Source organism: Schistocerca nitens, chromosome 1, assembly GCF_023898315.1.
Source record: "Schistocerca nitens isolate TAMUIC-IGC-003100 chromosome 1, iqSchNite1.1, whole genome shotgun sequence".
In the NCBI taxonomy this organism is placed as follows: domain Eukaryota; kingdom Metazoa; phylum Arthropoda; class Insecta; order Orthoptera; family Acrididae; genus Schistocerca; species Schistocerca nitens.
The window spans coordinates 497578811-497597713 of NC_064614.1; the positions used below are offsets into that span (position 1 = coordinate 497578811).

At 40.9% G+C, this 18903-nt stretch overlaps 1 protein-coding gene across 2 annotated transcripts in view; it reads left to right on the forward strand.

The window, feature by feature from the left end:
* Window positions 1–18903, forward strand: part of LOC126236159 (WD repeat-containing protein 74) — a 106513-nt gene that overhangs the window by 11264 nt on the left and 76346 nt on the right. For both annotated transcript variants that reach the window (XM_049945258.1, XM_049945249.1), the window contains 2 exons: window positions 2788–3034; window positions 3270–3477. In XM_049945258.1, coding sequence (XP_049801215.1) covers window positions 2788–3034; window positions 3270–3477 — 455 coding nt within the window. The remainder of the gene's footprint in view (window positions 1–2787; window positions 3035–3269; window positions 3478–18903) is intronic.

Genomic DNA, 18903 nt, shown 5'->3' on the forward strand with positions numbered 1-18903 from the left:
TGAGTTGCAGGTAGGCACAATTGCCTACCTGCAACTCAGCATCTCTGCTACATGGTGAGTAGCAACTTTCCTTTTCATAAAATGAACTTTTACAAGTAACACAAACACTTTCCTCACATTGAAATTCAACAGTAGAGAGTTCCACCACAAGCAACACATGTTACATTTTGGATCTGCCACATCATATAAGATGTTACATGCCACATCATTATTATGTTAAGGATCAAAACCAACGCCAAGTACTGAATGTTCAGGCGATGTGAACAAATGATTTATTGACAGTATGCCATAAGAGGTATACCAGACTGTGGAAATTCTACAAGTATGTATAACTATGAAAGGAAGAAAAGACACTCAAGATGCAAAATCAGGATAAAAACAAGGAGAAGAGAAGTTTTCAAGAGTTATTGATAGTAACATTAAATATTACAGCTAAATAATGAGTTGTTGGCAAACAACAGCCTGGAGATGGCAGATAAAATTAAAAATAAAAAACAAAATATTACCAGATACCAATGAAAATCAGAAATAAACGAAGGAAAAAACAGAAGCAATTGGTGCGAAAATAAAATAGGTGGATGCTAAGTGATGGAATGATAATGAATAATATAAACAGATTGGTCATATAATTAATTTACTCACCAAGATATCCTTATAGAACTTTGGGCTGCTGTACGTATTCTAAGGAATGGAAGAGAGCAACAAAGTTGGAACCAAACTGCAAACTTTAAAGTATTGATACTAAAACTAAACTGCTTGTTTTCTCATGTTTCAATGACCACATAAAACAATCCTTCCCTTATCTGTGTGAATTTGACACTTTGCCAATATGCATAATGTGCACACAGTGAAAGAAAAGTTTCTTGATCTGCACATGCCCTGTTTTTTACACTAACTACTTGGTCCACATAGCTAGACATATCGATGATAAATAAAACTCAAAGGGGAGGAGTTCTGCATTTAGTTGGAGCTCAGTGCTTCAATGAGATTGAAGGTGTAATGTCGTCACAATATCTCTTACCATAATTTGCGATATGGCCAATTACTGTAGTGGTTGAGATTTGTCAGTCAAAACAAATGCCATTAGTAGTCTCTATGAATACATAATTTCACAACTGCGAGTGCCCCAGGCCACCAATTTCACAAAGGCCACCACTTGATGCCGCAACATGGCTGCTGTCCATCTCAGTCACCTTAAGAAAGTGCTGACTCAAATAACTGTACCTGGCAGTAACTGTTGGGACACTGCTTCTTTGCAGGTGCAGACAGCAAAGTACATGATTCCCAGGCATAGAGGATCTCCAACAGACTTCTGTCATTTCTCAGTATGCTCTTGTAGGAGTTTAAAAATAATGTTAGTGCTGCATTAACGAATGTGGACGCGGGCAGTATAGTAATCATTGGGTTTGGAAAGTACTTTACCGAGCAAGGTGGCACAGTGGTTAATGCATTCAGGAGGATGATGGTTCAAACATGCATTTGACTATCCAGATTTAGATTTTCAGTGATTTCCCTAAATTTCTGCAGGCAAATGCCAGGATGGTTCCTTTGAAAGGGCATGTCCGAATTCCTTCCCTGCCCTTCCCTAATCCGATGGGACTGATCCCCTCACTGTTTGGTCCCTTCCCCCAAATCCACCAACCAACCAAAGTGCTTAATAGGTTCTTGTTATCTCCATTGTTTTGAGTATGAAGAGGTGCTAATGTTAAGTGAATTATTCTAGTCTGTTGGCAAAGCTGGTTAAATATTTGTGTATGAGAATTGAGGTCCATTGTCTGAATTTAATATCTGTTCTAATGCTTCATTTGCAAAGATGGTGGACTATTTGGTAATGGTCGTGACCTGTGTGACTGCCCACTCACCATGTTTGAAAAATCTAAGTGATTCAACTGCAGTCAGATACATGGACTTGAGGAGTGCTCTCACAAAATTAATGGTGACATGATCCCATGACTCAGGGGATGTGAGCCATGGGGTGAACATAAAGAAAAGTGTTGAGAAATTTTTAGCATATGAGCAGCATGTGTGAGTGTTCTTTTTTTACATGCGGTGAGAGACTGGGCCAGTACACATGCAGGCAACAAGGCTCTTGATTTGTGTGACCCTCAATGATCCCTGCAGGAAGTCCAAGATATTCAGTAGTAAAGAGTCTGGGACAACACCATATTTATCATCCTTTGTGTCAAGCTCTGTTTGACTCAATGTCCAGGTGTATCAAGGCCATTATTACGGCCAGAGGTGGTTGTTCTGGGTACTGATTTCTCAGGATCTATGCACCCAAACTGCGTGAAAATGTAATCACATGTCAGTTCTAGTATAATATATTTGTCCAATGAATGCCTGTTTATCATCTGCATTTCTTCTTGGTGTAACAATTTTAATGGCCAGTAGTGTAATAATAGTGGAAGCCCCAAGTGTAAACAATGTAAAAAATGAGAACATGTAATAACTCACCTGCATATTAATGGTGGGTGGAGTTTAGACACACTTTAAAATCAGATGTACTCACTAGTTTCCATCTAACTTCAGTACAATCTTTCCCTCTTACCCTCTCTAACCTATCTCCCTCCCCCTCCCTCCGTCTCTCTCTCTCTCTCTCTCTCGTGTGTGTGTGTGTGTGTGTGTTTTTTTTTTTTTTTCTTTTTCCCTCTCCTATGGTTGAAAAACTTGCCTGCACAATCAAGCTTACACTTCAGTGTAATGTTCCCTCAGGAGTGTCATAATAATATAATATTTCTTCAGGAGTGGCTTGTTTATGTTTTTGCCCATCACTGTCATTTTTTTTAGGACTGCAGTTCCATGGAGATGAAAGTGAATGGAAAGTATTTGCAAAAAACTTGCAGAAAGTTGGGTCTCTGCAAAAAGATAATGGAATCACACATTTGAGCTGGGGTGATGACGATGAAGTGGACATTCTAATAGGGCTGAAGAACAAGACTGTAAAGACATATGACACTGATTACAAGGCTTTCACAAGTTCTGTTAATGTTGAATATGGGGAAGGTCAGATTTGTGGTCTAAGCAAATATGATAGGTATGTACATATTTACTATACTTGTAAACAATACAAACATCCTAGTCTCTGTAATTGAAAGAAGTTGTCTGGCCTGGTAAGCTGAAAACTGGTTAAGTACAAAAATTAATTTTGTAAGGCATACCCAGTTTTGTTTTTCATTCATAAAAATAAAATTATCCTATCAACCTGTGATGCAAGAATCCATTAATGGGAAGTTTTAATTGTTTAGATGTCAATGCTTTATTTCTTTCAGATGTCTCTTAACTGCTGTTGAATCAGGACATATAAGAGTATGGAGATTTAAGGAAAAAGAAGGTGATGTGTTTAATTCTGGACGCCCAATTCAGAAAATGAAACACAGTAAAGTAAATAAAAATATAGTGGCATTTGGCAGCAAAAATCATGCGGATTTGAAACTGCTTGATTTAAATACAAAGCACTATACTTTCATATCAAAAAATGTAAGTATTCAAAATTATTATGCCTCTAATTTAAAGAAACTGAACAAGAACAAAAGGTGTGACTAACTTGAGCACACTAAAATCCAGACTAATGCATTTTGTTAACGTAACAAAATTTAAACAATAGAAAAAATAAAAAAATAGGTTGACTTTGCTGTTAGGACAGTTAAATTACACTACCTGACAAAAACCTGAAGCAGACATGAGGAGAGGAGGATGTAAAATAAAACTTCACACAAGGAAAGGGCTTGTGACATTATTTGATTTGAAAGGGTGTCATAAAGCCTGGTATCCTCTCCTAAGGCTAGCTGGTCCACTGCTGGTTGTTGTAACTGTTCATTGATATCATGGATACCGGCACTGGGCTGGAGTTGACATCTGAAGTGATCCCGCACATTCTATCATGGACAGGTCTGGGGACCTTTTTGCTCACAGGAGAATCCCAATGTAATGCAGACAGTTAACAGAGACATGTGCAATGTTTGGACATGGATTGTCTTGTTTAAAAATAACACTACAATATCGTTGGATGGGATGTAACACTTTAGGATGCAAGATGTCTGTGACATTCTGTTGCGTTGTCAGAGTGCCCTCTTCCACTACCAGCCATGACTCGAAGTCATACCCAATGGCTCTCCACACCGTGATACCAGGAGTAACATCGGAAGGATGGGACCTCTCTCCAGGTCGCAGCCATACTCACCAAAAATGGTCATCCAGTGTAGCGCAGAACTGCAGTTCATTGCTGAACACAATGTGATGCTATTCATTAGCAGTCCATGCTTTGTGGCCAGAGCACCACTCCAAACACTGCTGTACATGTTCTGTTAATGGCAGCCCGTGGGATGGAAATTCTTAATCTGCCTTCTGCTAGTCTCTGACCGTTGGCACTGGATGACACAGAATGCTGCAGAAAGTCCATTACTTGCTCTTGGATGGCAGGCATACTTCTGAAGGGGTTACTTGTGATTGGTGCACAGTATGGCAATTCTCCCTTGTGGTGGTTCAAATGTAGTTGACCGGAAACTTGACAGGTGTACTTGCCATCACTCTCCTATGCAATCCAACATCAGGCCACTGTTATATCCAAACACCCCAAAAATCAGATATTGCAAAATTCTACTAGGCAGCCAAAAGAAGAGTTACAGTGAGGCCCCTTTCATACTCTTGTCAGGTGCTGATAGTGCTGTCTCCCACAAATACGTGACATCTCTGTGTCGTTCACAGTGATCACTCAATTTATAATGCTATTCACAGCCTTATTTTTATCTGCTGTAGCAAGTCTTGGTGACAGTTTTAATATTTTACTTCTAGAGGAGGTTGAGTGGATGCTACAACATAATGTAATGAATGTTAGATCAGTTTCAGTAAAACACTTTATTACAGGATTCTTAACGTCAGAAGAAATCCATTTACATATGAGTAATGGCATACATTTAAAACAGAACACAGTGATAACAGTTTAGTTCTTGCACTGCATGATAGTCTAATAACTCTTGGCATTTACCTTTAAACTTTAGTACACTGATCTGACTAATTAAATTCTGGCAATAACTGTGTTTAGCTTGTGGTTCCATAGTGAGGTATCAACTTTACTGTAGGACCTCACACTTCGGACGACACCACACTTGTACACTGTATCACACCTGGTAACAACAGTAACTAAACTAATGCATTCTGGTGGCTGTTCTGCATGTCACAGAGAATTAAAACAAATCATTTACATACCCACCAATAGTATGGACATTGTAACATCCAACATCCCCTTCTTGTTCCCAATATGTAGACCATTTTCAGACAGTGCCACAGCAAGATGATTTGTAGTATCTGTCACTTTAATTTTGAGGAGCTATCAGTTAATTAACAACAAAAGCACAGTGATCAGCTAAGATTTCTTATTAATACTTTTTCATCACTAATTGTATATCATGTGCCACTAAACAACTGCTTAAGAGAAAGCAATTTTTCTACAAGTATTTACTAGGAGCACACTGCAGAGAGTGATTATAATGTCATACCAAGATAACAGTTGCCAAAGTCAAGTGAACTCTTAACAGAAGTGAAGTTGATGTGCAGTGCTAGCTGCCTCCTGTATACTCTTGCATTGTTGAACTTAAAATTACTTCTTACATTGTTGATATGAATGAATATGCTTTTCTGTGCTATGATTAAGGAAATTGAGCTTCGTATCTTACATCTAAGAATTCGACTGGCCACTGGGGCCTTTAGAATCAGCCGTACACTGACCCTTTGTGCTGAGAAAAGTGGGTGGCTGCCTCATATCATACGATGACTCCTCATTTTGCGATAGGCCTATAAAAGACTGTACACACTATACACAGCTGCATACCATACTGTTGGAAAGGCTCTTTTGTACTCGACACCAAGCAATGGGGCCCTGTGGGAATTTTGTGGAGGATTGTCTGTTAGAGATTAGTGTGTCTGGTTTTACACCATGGTTGGAGCAGATCTCCATTGGCTCCTCCAGAGGCTCAGAATTATTTTAGGCTTGACAAATTATACGGAAGATTGCACTCCAAATGTTTTTTAACTTTTACATAGATGTCGTCGTTTTAAAGCTGTGTACGCTGATGTCTCAAACAAGTTAACTCCCTTGGTTGTTACCGAGCGAGGTGGCACAGTGGTAGCACACTGGACTCGCATTCGGGAGGACGACGGTTCAATCCCGCGTCCGGCCATCCTGATTTAGGTTTTCCGTGATTTCCCTAAATCGCTCCAGGCAAATGCTGGGATGGTTCCTTTGAAAGGGCACGGCCGACTTCCTTCCCTAATCCGATGAGACCGATGACCTCGCTGTTTGGTCTCTTCCCACAACCAACTACCAACTACCCTTGGTTGTTCTGTAGTATTCCCTGACTGCATCTTTAGGATGTTCTTTTCCATAACTATACTGTCTTTTCTGCAGAACTCAGAATGGTCCTGAAGGCAATGGAGCAGATGGGGTGTCTTCAGGGCAAACAGTTTCTCATCTGCTCCAGTTTTCTTAGCGCTGTATTATCATTGCAGCCCATGTAACCAGCAGACAAAATGGTTCAGTGGATCCATGACCAACTGTACATCCTACAGTGGCGGGAAAAGGAGGTGTCATTCTGCTGGGTACCAGGACACATACATTATGTGATCAAAAGTATCCGGACACCTGGCTGAAAAAGACTTACAAGTTTGTGGCGCCGTCCATCGGTAATGCTGGAATTCAATATGGTATTGGCCCATGCATAGCCTTGATGACAGCTTCCACTCTTGCAGGCATACATTCAGTCAGGTGCTGGAAGGTTTCTTGGGGAATGGCAGCCCATTCTTCATGGAGTGCTGCACTGAGGAGCAGTATCAATGTTGGTAGGTGAGGCCTGGTGCGAAGTTGGCATTCCAAAACATCCCAAAGGTGTTCTATAGGATTCAGGTCAGGACTCTGTGCAGGCCAGTCCATTGCTGGGATGTTATTGTCATGTAACCACTCTGCCACAGGCCATGCATTATGAACAGGTGCTCAGTCATGTTGAAAGATGCAGTCGCCATCTCCGAATTGCTCTTCAACAGTTGGAAGCAAGAAGGTGCTTAAAACATCAATGTAGGCCTTTACTGTGATAGTGCCATGCAAAACAACAAGGGGTGCAAGCCCCCTTCATGAAAAACATGACCATACCATAACACCACTGCCTCGGAATTTTACTGTTGGCACTACACACGCTGGCAGATGATGTTCACTGGGCATTTGTCATACACAAACCGTGCCATCGGATCGCCACTTTGTATACCGTGATTCATTGCTCCATACAACTTTTTTCTACTGTTGAACTGTCCAGTGTTTACGCTCTTTACACCAAGCGAAGCATTGTTTGGCATTTACCTGCTTGATGTGTGGCTTATGAGCAGGCGCTCAACCATGAAATCCAAGTTTTCTCACCTCCCGCCTAACTCTCATAGTACTTGCAGTGGATCCTGATGCATCTTGGAATTTCTGTGTGATGGTCTGGATAGATGCCTGCCTATTACACATTAGGACCATTTCAACTGTTGGTGGTCTCAGTCAGTCAACAGATGAGGTCGGCCTGTACGCTTTTGTGCTGTATGTGTCCCTTCACATTTCCACTTCACTATCACATTGGAAACGGTGGACCAGGGGATGTTTAGGAGTGTGGAAATCTCACATACAGACATATGACACAAGTGACACCCAATCACCTGAGCATGTTCGAAGTCCGTGAGTTCTGCGGGGTGCCCCATTCTGATCTCCCACGATGTCTAATGACTATTGAGGTTGCTGATATGGAGTACCTGGCAGTAGGTGGCAGCACAATGCACCTAATATGAAAAACTTCTATTTTGGGGGGTTTCCAGATACTTATCGCATAATGTAGGAGGCATGCAGGAAATATGACATTACACAATGAGTCATTCCCTGCAAGCACTGGTGAGTCAGGGATCCATACAGTTGAGGGATGGGGAGTGGCTGCAGTGGACAATTAACTGTAGTTGTTGAAGCTGACTACTTGGTCATGGCAGTCATGAAGTAGGTCACTCCAGTGGGATGAAGTCCTGGACCACCACCTAATTGGGCACCATCCCCTAAAGAGTGGTATTTTACTCTGGGGAGAGGGAACCCCCCCCCCCCCCCCCCCAGTCTCTGATGCCTGTGGCATGGAAAATACTGTATGCCATATTTTAAATGGATGAATTTTCTGTTGGGATGAGAGGGCAGATGCAAATTTTGGTGGGAATCTGTCCTCTATTTTAGCTGGTGCTGAGACAAGTGTGGGAATGATTTTAAAGTTTGTGAAGTGTCTGGATACCAGCCTAAAGTTATGGGCTGGAGATTTTAGTGTGTTACAGAGTGCGTAGCTCATCCTTTTTATGCCATTGATCAGCCAGACATTCTGTTTTAATTCTTCCCACCACTTTTTTCCTTTAGTCTAATATTTAGACCTGACACACTACATAATTTTCATCTCTCTCTCTCTCTCTCTCTCTCTCTCTCTCTCTCTCTCTGTGCATGTGTGTGTTGTTGCACATGTACCAGTGTGTATGCAGATGTTTTGCTGACTTTTTATTACTTACAGTTGTTTTTTGAATGATTTCTTGAAGTCTTCAACTGCCATTTTCTTTATTTCCTGTACGATTGTACAATTTCGGCCTTAGGCCAGTTTCAAGTGAACACCTAGAACTAATTTATGAGCATAACATGATGTCATAGGAGCAGTGATGTATATGACGTAATCTGTTACCAAAAAATCATCCATAAAATACTTGAAAATGGCCTAAGGCCGAAATTGTACAATCGTACAGGAAATAAAGAAAATGGCATCTGAAGGCTTCTAGAAATCATTCAAAAAATTCATCGCAGCTGCGGACCCTATCGCATTGAAAACTATACTTTCAATTGTAGTTGAGGTTTTTTGATTCTATGAATTATATTTTATCGACACTACATTTTTGTATGAGCACTAAAGATCTTGCTGTTGTGTGACCCCACCATCATATCATCGCCAACACCAACACCACCACCACCACCACAACAACAACAACAACAATATTAATAATAATAATAATAATAATAATAATAATCATCATCATAATAATATCCTTCATCTCCCCTCAGCAGAAAATTTAATTTTTAGGGTTAAAAAGTACAAAAGCAAAACATTCTTCTAGAATTGGAGAATAGTTGAGCTGATAAATTGTTCCCAAAATCTTTGGAGAGATTACTGTTCATACTCAAAAAACAAAGCAAAATACCATATTTAAAATATACCATACAAAATACTAATTCAGTAAATTCATCCTATAAACAAATGAGGAATTAAGAATTACTTTCTCTACATGCATTTCACCCGATGTAGGTCAAGTTTCTGAAATAGTCAAAGGTATGTACAGTACTTAAGCTAACATTTTTGTGTGCCCAGGTATACGCAAATGCACTCACTTAAAAATGTCTGTATGCCTTAGGGAAATAACGTAACCAAAATGCGAAAATTATGTTTCTCTCAGGGGCTGGGATAGCAAGTGCGATTATTCACCCCATTACACGTTGGGATGATGTGAGTTGGTTAGCAGGGCAGCAGGTACTTGGAGCCAGGTGAATGTCTGAAGAAAAATCATAGAGGCAATGAAGGCATTAGTTCATTTATTCTGTGCACCATTTTCCAAGGTCAGCAACTGCTGACTCAGGAGACAGCACACATTAGTATCAGTGGGCATTACTGTCATGTTGGTGTCAGTGAAGTTGCTGCTGATGTGTGTCATGCGCAGCTCCTGGCTGCCCGACAACCTCATGCTCGCTGCACACCACATGGGAAGGGTAGTGTTTAAACTTCTGTATCTAGCATGGCCAAATCAAAGGAGTATGCTTGCTGTGCATGGTGATCAGCAACTGTGGATAGCCCTCAGCAACCAGTGAATAGCAACAGAGAGACTAGGCAGCCACTTATCCAAGCTCGAACATGCAACCCACTGGAGAAGTGGTCGCCAGCAGAAGATAGCCACTGGCAGGTGACCCAGCAGTGCGAAGGCACCAAGTCATCGTCTGCATCCAGTCCCCAGCTAAGGTGGTGCCTGCTGCTACTGGAGACAAAGTTCCTGGAAGATGACTGGATTCTTCATCTGGCACTATAGAGGTCTTCTTCTCAAAGTAAACTGCTGATAAAGATAGTGGTATTCAGCATCATATACATCCTAACCATATACAAAGAATATCAGTGAACATCTGAGTGTGAGGGTCTGATTTCTTTTTGGGAGAGGGGGGAGGTATAGGTGAGAGTTTGATGGCCAATATTTCTCCTGCAGCAAGCAGCACCCAAAATTCCAGAAGAGAAAACAGGCTGTAGCAGCCAGGTGTTGCCAGCAGATGTTACTGACTTCATTTGTTCTGATTTTCCTGTTCAGACAGCTCCTACAGGAGTCTATCCGGAGCTGTAATTTTTTTGCACAACTTCAGAGGTGTTGGTTAGCTTCTTCCATTTCATCAGTTTCTTGAATAAGTGCTCTTTCTTTCTAAACATGTATTTTTGTGAAACCGTCTCCAGATTTCAGGATGATGCTTGTTTCCTTCTATATGATGTCATTTTGCTGAGCATCATAGCAGTAGCCTCATCCCATCTGATGGAGTCATTGTGCACCACTGTTTTGACAGGACATCATCCTTCATCACATAGGCTCAGATGTGTGGCAGTCCAGGTCACCACTGCTACAGTGAGGCTCCCATTCTTTTCTGCACCAGCAATATTCCAGACTTGTCAGCCCCGTTGAGGCTGGATGTATGGTAACTGTTCTATTGCCAGGGCGGAGTCTTCCATCACATCAGCTCCTTCTCTGTTTGTTGCCTTGTGTCAGGTAATGGTGACAATTTTCTGTTAGCTTGGCCATGGGTTTCAAACACATATTTATGCTTCTACTGCTGTTCTGTCTGCTGGTGCTATTGAGTATGGGTTTTCAGAACTTCCATCAATTCATATAGTAGCACCTCAAACTATTCAGCAAGCTTTTCCACCTTATTCTCAACTACACCAAGTGTATTAACTTCCATAGTGGCATTGCGCTCATCATTATTATCTTCTCTCCTTTCCATATTATGTGATACATCTCTCTTCTCACATAGATTAACTTAAACTGTATACATGCAGCAACACCTTCATCTCTTTCTACAAAAGCCTTGATTTTTTTTGTTACTATTCCAAAGCATTGACATTTTTCTCACTTGTCACTAATAAATTTCTTAATATGTGATAACTTGGATTAGTTGACGAGGACAGTTTTCTAACATATGGTTCAGGTAGTGGATGCTGCCTTTAACAGTCTGCAGTATTTGCATTAGAAGTTTGTTACCATCATTATCTGTTGTCAGTTCATGGTGACATGAGGTTGGTGCCCTGGTTTGCATTGTGATTGCCTGCTAATTACACTGTAACTTCTTATTCCTGAATAACTTTACTGTCCATAAAATGAGATGTTTTCAGTTACTTTTATGTCCCAATTGTTTTCCATCATGCTAACCATTCTATCTTCACTCCCATTGACTCGACGTTCCATTACACTGTCTGTCTGTCTTATTCACAAGCATATTATTAATTGCAAAGAAATCACTGTCCTAACCACTTTTTTTGTTCACTCTTTAATCAGTGTTGTCCTGTATCCTACTTGAGTTGCAAAGTGCTGACACAGTATCATTCATCGATTTTGCCCGATCCTGAATATTGCATGGTGTCAGAGTCCAGGCACAATTCACTGTATTGTAACACCCTTGTATCTTTCCAAATACATGGACCACTTTCAGAGGGCACCACAGCAGGGTGATTTGTAGTATCTAACATTTGAATTTTGAAGACTCATCAGCTGATTAACAAAGAAGTGCTGTGATACAACTGGACTTGAGATTTTTATTAATACTTTTTCATCACACAATTCCGTATTGTATGCCATTAAACAGTTGCTTAAGAGGAAACCAACTTTCTCATGAATATATACAAGAGGCACACTATGGAAAGTGATTCTAAAACTAAACTAAATGTGTGCCAGGCCAAGACAACAGTCAGCAAAATTTCACACAAGAGCTGGTTTAAAAGTGAAGTTGATGTGCAGTGTTAGTTACCACTCATATGTTCTTACATTTTTGACACAGCAGGCTACTTCCTACATTGTTGATACAAATGAATATGCCATTCTGTGCTGTATTACAATTATGGAAATTAGGCTACATATCTTAACAATGTGTTGCACTGACATACAGCCATGGCTTCTGGGTGCTTCTCCTTTTTTTGTCAGGTAGGTTTGTCCAGCAGTCTAGCCTGTTTTGTTGGATTATCAAAAACATAAATTCACTTGGTAAAAGACCTAGGCTGTAAAGGCAATGTTGTTGTTGAAATAATGTGGATTTCTGCTGAATTGAGTGATCATTTTCATGGCAGTGATCATCTGTCTATTGAAAAGCAGGTGTTAAAAATGGGTAGGTACACACTTCATCATTTGTTGTATAGCTGAAACCTGTCAGCATGTGGCACTGACCTGCAGGAAAGCAATGTTAATTTACTTTCTGCCTGTGGGAGCATATGAGGCACATGCATTTGTGGTTCCATCAGTGGCCTAAAAATTCCTGTGGAGAAGCTTGTGAATGTCTTTTCCTCCAGTTGAATGAAACTCCCAACAACTAGGGATTTTACTTTGGAGTTAAAATTATGCTGTAATTTTCTGTAAAATTACATTAATAGTTTGTATACATTATTAGTTTTAAGGGAATTGTTGCATTTCAATTTATGTATAAATTGACTAAGTGAAGTATATCTCTTGTTGGTGGCCATTCTGTGCTGTGTTTTTCTTTGAATACAAATGAAGCTGTTCCTCTATCCAGCACTAATGAATTATGTTACACTAGGTATAACCTATTACATTCTACTGGGTGAAACAGTGCTGTATTAGAACACAGGATGGTGGTTCAAATCCCCATTCGGCCATGTGGGTTAAGTTTTTCTTGATTTTCCTTCATTGCGTAATAGAGATGCCAGGATGGTTCTTTTTAAAGGTCACAGCCAGTTTCTGGTATCCAACCCAGCAACTTTCAAAACCTGCCACAGAACTTGGAACTCGACCTAGGCTGCTAGGCAGAGCAGAAGACTGTCAGTGCTATTGTCATCTTCCACACACCATTGTACTGACCAATTAGATCTCATAACCGATACATAAGTTCCACTGCACACCAACACGAGACTCAGTGGTGTGCTCGCTTAACTATCATCTTGTTGTCATAATGCTCTGCTCTTGCTAGTTCTCAGGTTTTCTCTTTTCAGCTCATTCATCTGACTTTGTTTATCTGTCATGCTGTCTTCCCATGTCCATTTCCTTGCGGTTTGTATTTTGTGTTCAAACATAATGATTCACTGTTTCCTGACCCCAGACTGATCGGCCCAGTCTCATCAGGTTTCTTTTTTGTTGTAATTAGGTATAAGTACAACACAGCCAGTAGACTGAACACAACTTTATTCCACAGAAGTGTTAACAATTTGAACACAATATTTAAGTAACATTCAGCAGGAACCAATTACGTACACAATGAGGTGTAGCAATACACACAGAGAACTTGGTCAAACATAGCTCAGGTAGAATTAAATAGACTGTGGCCCTTGGCAGGCTTCGGATGTGGAAACATTATGCGCCGACGCTCCTGTGTCAAACCATAGGGCGACACCCGGGCTGTTTCCATGTCGACCTCAGACATTGGTCCTGTTGGTGGTGCTCACAATGCTGATAATACTTCTATCAGTGGTTGCTCAGCAACAAGTGACAGAATCCGTGACAATGCTGTTGGAAGCAATAGAGAAACTGTTGGTTCAGCCACCGAGGATGGATGCCCTTGCCCACGCAGCAGTAGAGAGCTGGCAGCAGCAGGTGATGTGACACAATGGAATGGACTCAGAGGTGATGGTGTGATGTCAGGAGGTGCCCTGCCATCAATTCAAAGATGAAGCTGATCATGGTGCCTCGAGCAAAAGCTGTCTTCTGTGTAGATGTCGCAGAGATGCCGCCTGTGGCATCTGGCACTGGAATCCACTTAGGGTGATATCTGAAATCGCATGCCCAGACAGCCACACCTAGCTAGAAGAGGCATGGCAGCTGCACATGTTGATGTCCAGGTGGATGATACAGAAGATGTAGCAGTGTCCTCAGCTGGTGCCCATGGAGTAGCTCCACTGGGCTCTTCTCGCTGAATTGGTGAAACGGTATAAGAAGAGAAACCAATCTAAGGCAACATCATACAAAGAGTTGGCAACATAGTTTTTCATCTGAGTTTTCCATGTTTGCATTAGGCATTGCACCTCACCATTAGATTGTGGATGGAATGATGCGAGGGTATAATAGATGCCACGGGTATAGCAAAATGCCACAAACTCTTGCAATGAAAATTGTGGACCATTATCGGCCATTAACATTGTGGGCAAGCTTCTGCGTGAAAAAATTTTGGGCAAGGTTGTGATGGTGGCAGTTTTGAATGTGGAAACACAATGAATGACACACCGAAAATGAGAATATGTGTAAACAACCAACAACAAACAAGCGCTGAGAAAGGGGCCAGTGAAATCCACATGCAAATGGTCCCATGCATGCAACGGCATTGCCCAAGGAGATTATGATGTCTGTGGAGCTGCTTGGTGCATCACACACTGTGAACTGGAGGCAACCAGACAGGTAATGTCACCATCCAAGCCGGGCTAAAACACTTTTTGATGAGCCATATCTTTTGTGTGTGATAAACCCCAATGCTCTGCATGTAATAAATGGAGAACCTCCGAACGAAGCACTGAGGGGATCACTACCTGAGGAGCCGTGTGATCTGTGTCTAAAAGCAGAACACTATCCACAACAGGGAATCAATGTCAAAAGATGTGATAATTATGGAGGGGGTCGGAGGCATGATAAGGTGATGAATCTGGCCAACAACGGTGTACTGGTATTATGACCTTCCACAAAATGGGTTCCAAGGCTACAGCCTTTGCAATCCATTTGCTAGTTACAGGAAAACCATCAACCATCTGCTGTGTGGTGACATCAGTGTGGAAACAAAGCAATTCCTCTGGATCAGATTCTAGGTCCGGACCAGCTGGCAAGTGGGGCAAAGCATTGGCATTTCATAGGGCGAAAATGAATGTTATAGTTGTTATTTGAAGGGAAAAGAGCCCAGTGTTGAATGCGATGTGTCACTTTATCTGGTAACGACACAGAAGGACTGAATAATGAAACCAGTGGTTTGTGATCAGTGACCAGGTGAAGTTTGGTACCAAAGAGAAAAACATGGAATTTTTTCTATGTGACAGCACCTAGTTTGATCAGGAGTTGGCATTTTTGGGGCATAAGCAATAGGCTGCCCAGAGCCATTGGGATACCTATGAGCCAGTACTGTCCCCAACCCCTACTGTGAGGTGTCAGTCGTAAGGACCAGGTGGAGGCCTGGTTGGTAGGTTGGCACATCACTAAGCAGGGCACAGACTGCAATGTGGTCTTGCTGTTGTTGTTGTTGTTGTTGTGGTGGTGGCGGCAGCTGTGGTCTTCAGTCCAAAAACTGATGCATAAATCTGTACTTGATGTTAGCAAATTTCTCTTCTTCAGAAATGCTTTTCTTGCCATTGCCAGTCTGCATTTTATATCCTCCCTACTTCAACCATCATCAGTTATTTTGCTTCCCAAATAGCAAAATACCATTTACTATTTTAAGTGCCTCATTTCCTAATCTAATTCCCTCAGAATCACCTGATTTAATTCGACTACATTCCAATACCCTCATTTTGCTTTTGCTGATGTTCATCTTGTTTCCTCCTTTCAAGATACTGTCCATTCTGTTCAACTGCTCTTCCAAGTCCTTTGTTGTCTCAGCCAAAATTGCAGTGTCATCAGCAAAACTCATAGTTTTTATTTCTTCTCCCAGGACCTTAATTCCTACTCCAAACTTTTCTTATGTTTCCTTTACTGCTTGCTCAGTATACAGATTGAATAACATTGGGGATAGACTACAACCCTGTCTCACTCCCTTCTCAACCACTGTTTTCCTTCCATGCCCCCCAACTCTTATAATTGCCCTCTGATTTCTGTGCATATTGTAAATAGCCTTTTGGTCCCAGTGTTTTATCCCTGTCACCTTTAGAATTTGAAAGAGAGTATTACAGTCAACATTGTCAAAAGCTTTCTCTAAGTCCACAATTGCTATAAACATAGATTTGCCTTCTTGAAGCTATCATCTATGAGAATGCGTAGGGTCACTATTGCATTGCGTGTTCCTACATTTCTCCTTAATCCAAACTGATCTTTCCTGAGATCAGCTTCTACCAGTTTTTCCATTCTTCTGTAAATGAGACTGGTACATGTTAATATTTTGCAACCTTGACTTATTAAACTGATAGTTTGGTAATTTTCACATCAGTCACCACATGCTTTCTTTGGTATTGGAATTCTTATATCCTCCTTGTAGTCTAAGGGTATTTTGCACGTCTCATACATCTTGCTCACCAGATGGAAGAGTTTTGTCATGGCTGGCTCTCCCAAGGCTATCAGTAGCTCTAATGTAATGTTGTCTACTCCTGGGGCCTTGTTTCGACTTACATCTTTCAGTGCTTTGTCAAATTCTTCACAACTGTATCATATTCTCTTCTCATCTTCATCTACATCCTCTTTGATTTCCATAATATTGGCCTCAAGTGCATCTCTCTTGTATAGACCATCTATACACTCCTTCCACCTGTTTGCTTTCCCTTGTTTGCTTAGGACTGGTTTTCATCTGAGCTCTTGATAATCACACAGACAGTTCCCTTTTCTCCAAAGAACCCTTTATTTTCCTGAAGGCAGCATATTTATTACTCCTTAGTGATGTATGCTTTTACATCCTTACATTTGTCCTCTAGCCATTTCTGTTTAGCCATTTTGCACTTTCTGTTGGTCTCATTTTTTAGATGTTTGTATTTCCTTACACCTGCTTCATTTATTGCATTTTTTATATTTTCTCCTTTCATTGATTAAATTCAATACCTCGTGTGCTACCCAAGGATTTATACTAGCCCTTGCCTTTTTGCCTACTTGATCCCCTGCTGCCTTCACTATTTCATCTCTCTAAGCTACCCGTTCTTCTTCTGCTGTATTCCTTTCCCCTGTTCTTCTCAATCATTCTCTAAAGCTCCCTTTGAAACTCTCTACAACCTCTGATTCTTTCAGTTTATCCAGATCACATCTCCTTAAATTCCTACCCCTTCTTCAGTTTTAATCTGCAGTTCATAACCAATAAATTGTGGTCAGAGTCCACATTTGCCCCTAGATATGTCTTACAATTTAAAACCTGATTCCAAAATCTCTGTCTAACCATTATACTATCAGTCTGAAACCTTACGATGTCTCCAGCTCTCTTCCATGTATACAACGTTCTTTCATGATTCTTAAACCAAGTGTTAGTTATGATTAAATTATGTTCTGTGCAAAATTCTGCCAGGCAGCTTCTTCTTTCATTCCTTTCCCCCAGTCCATATTCATCTACTACTTTTCCTTCTCTACCTTTTCCTACTATCAAATTCCAGCCCCCATGACTGTTAAATTTCCATCTGCTTTAATTATCTGAATAATTTCCTTTATCATGATACATTTTCTCAGTCTCCTTCTCATCTGTGGAGCTAGTTGGCATATAAACTTTTGCTATTGTGTCGGGTGTCATGTCTGTCTTGGCTACAATAATGTGTTCACTATGCTGTTCATAGTAGTTTATCTGCATTCCTATTTTTTATTCATTATTAAACCTACTCCTGCATTAACCCTTTTTGATTTTGTGTTTATAACTCTATATTCACCTGACCAGAAGTCTTGTTCCTTCTGCCACCGAACTTCACAAATTCCTACTGTATCTAGCTTTAACTGATCCATTTCCTTTTTAAAAAATTTCTAACCTAACTGTGCAATTAAGGGATCTGACATTCCATGCTTCAGTCCTTAGAACGCCAGTTTTGTTTCTCCTGATAACGATGTCCTCCTGAATATTCCCTGCCTGGAGATCCGAATGGAGGACTATTTTACCACCAGAATATTTCACCAAGGAGTATGCCATCATCATTTGACCATACAGAAGAGCTGCATGTCCTCGAGAAAAATTATGGCTGTAGTTTCCCACTGCTTTCAGCCATTCCCAGCAAGGCTGTTTTGGTTGATGTTAACAAGACCAAATCAGTCAACCATCCAGACTGTTGCCCCCTGCAACTACTGAAAATGCTGCTGCCCCTCTTTAGGAACCACATGTTTGTCTGGCATCTCAACAGATACCCCTCCATTGTGGTTGCACCTATGGTACAGCTATCTGCATCGCTGAGGCACACAAGCCTCCCCACCAATGGCAAGATCCCATGCTTGGAAAAGGGTGGAAAATGTGGTTTCACAAGCCGGCAGCCACCGAAACTCAGTCCCTTTGTGCTGCAAAGCATGTTACGGCTATGCATTTGTCACTACCCTAGGCAAAAATTTCTGCTAGTAGGCAGCTTTGCTTAGAAATAACTGAAGTTTTTTGACTGGCATAGGGCATGGAAGTGACACAATAGCAGAAACATGTTGATGCAGGGGTTTGAAAGTGTCGTGAGAAACTTCAAACGCAAGATAAGCAATAGAAGCTTGAAAAAAATGACATTTTTCTAAATTACACTTCAACTCAACCACTTGGAGGATAGAAAAAAGAGTTCAGATGTTTTGTAAATGTCCCACAGTGAAGGTGCTGGAAAATACAAAGTTATCTAAATAGTTTGCACAACCCGGCACAGACGCTGTAAGTTGTTCCAAAAACACTGAAAAATAGTGGGAGTCCTGGTGACTCCAAAAGGCAACCACAGGTATTGGTACAGTCCAAAAGTACTACTGACAACTAACATATGTTGTGACTCTGTATCTAAAGGGATTTGTAATAGGCAT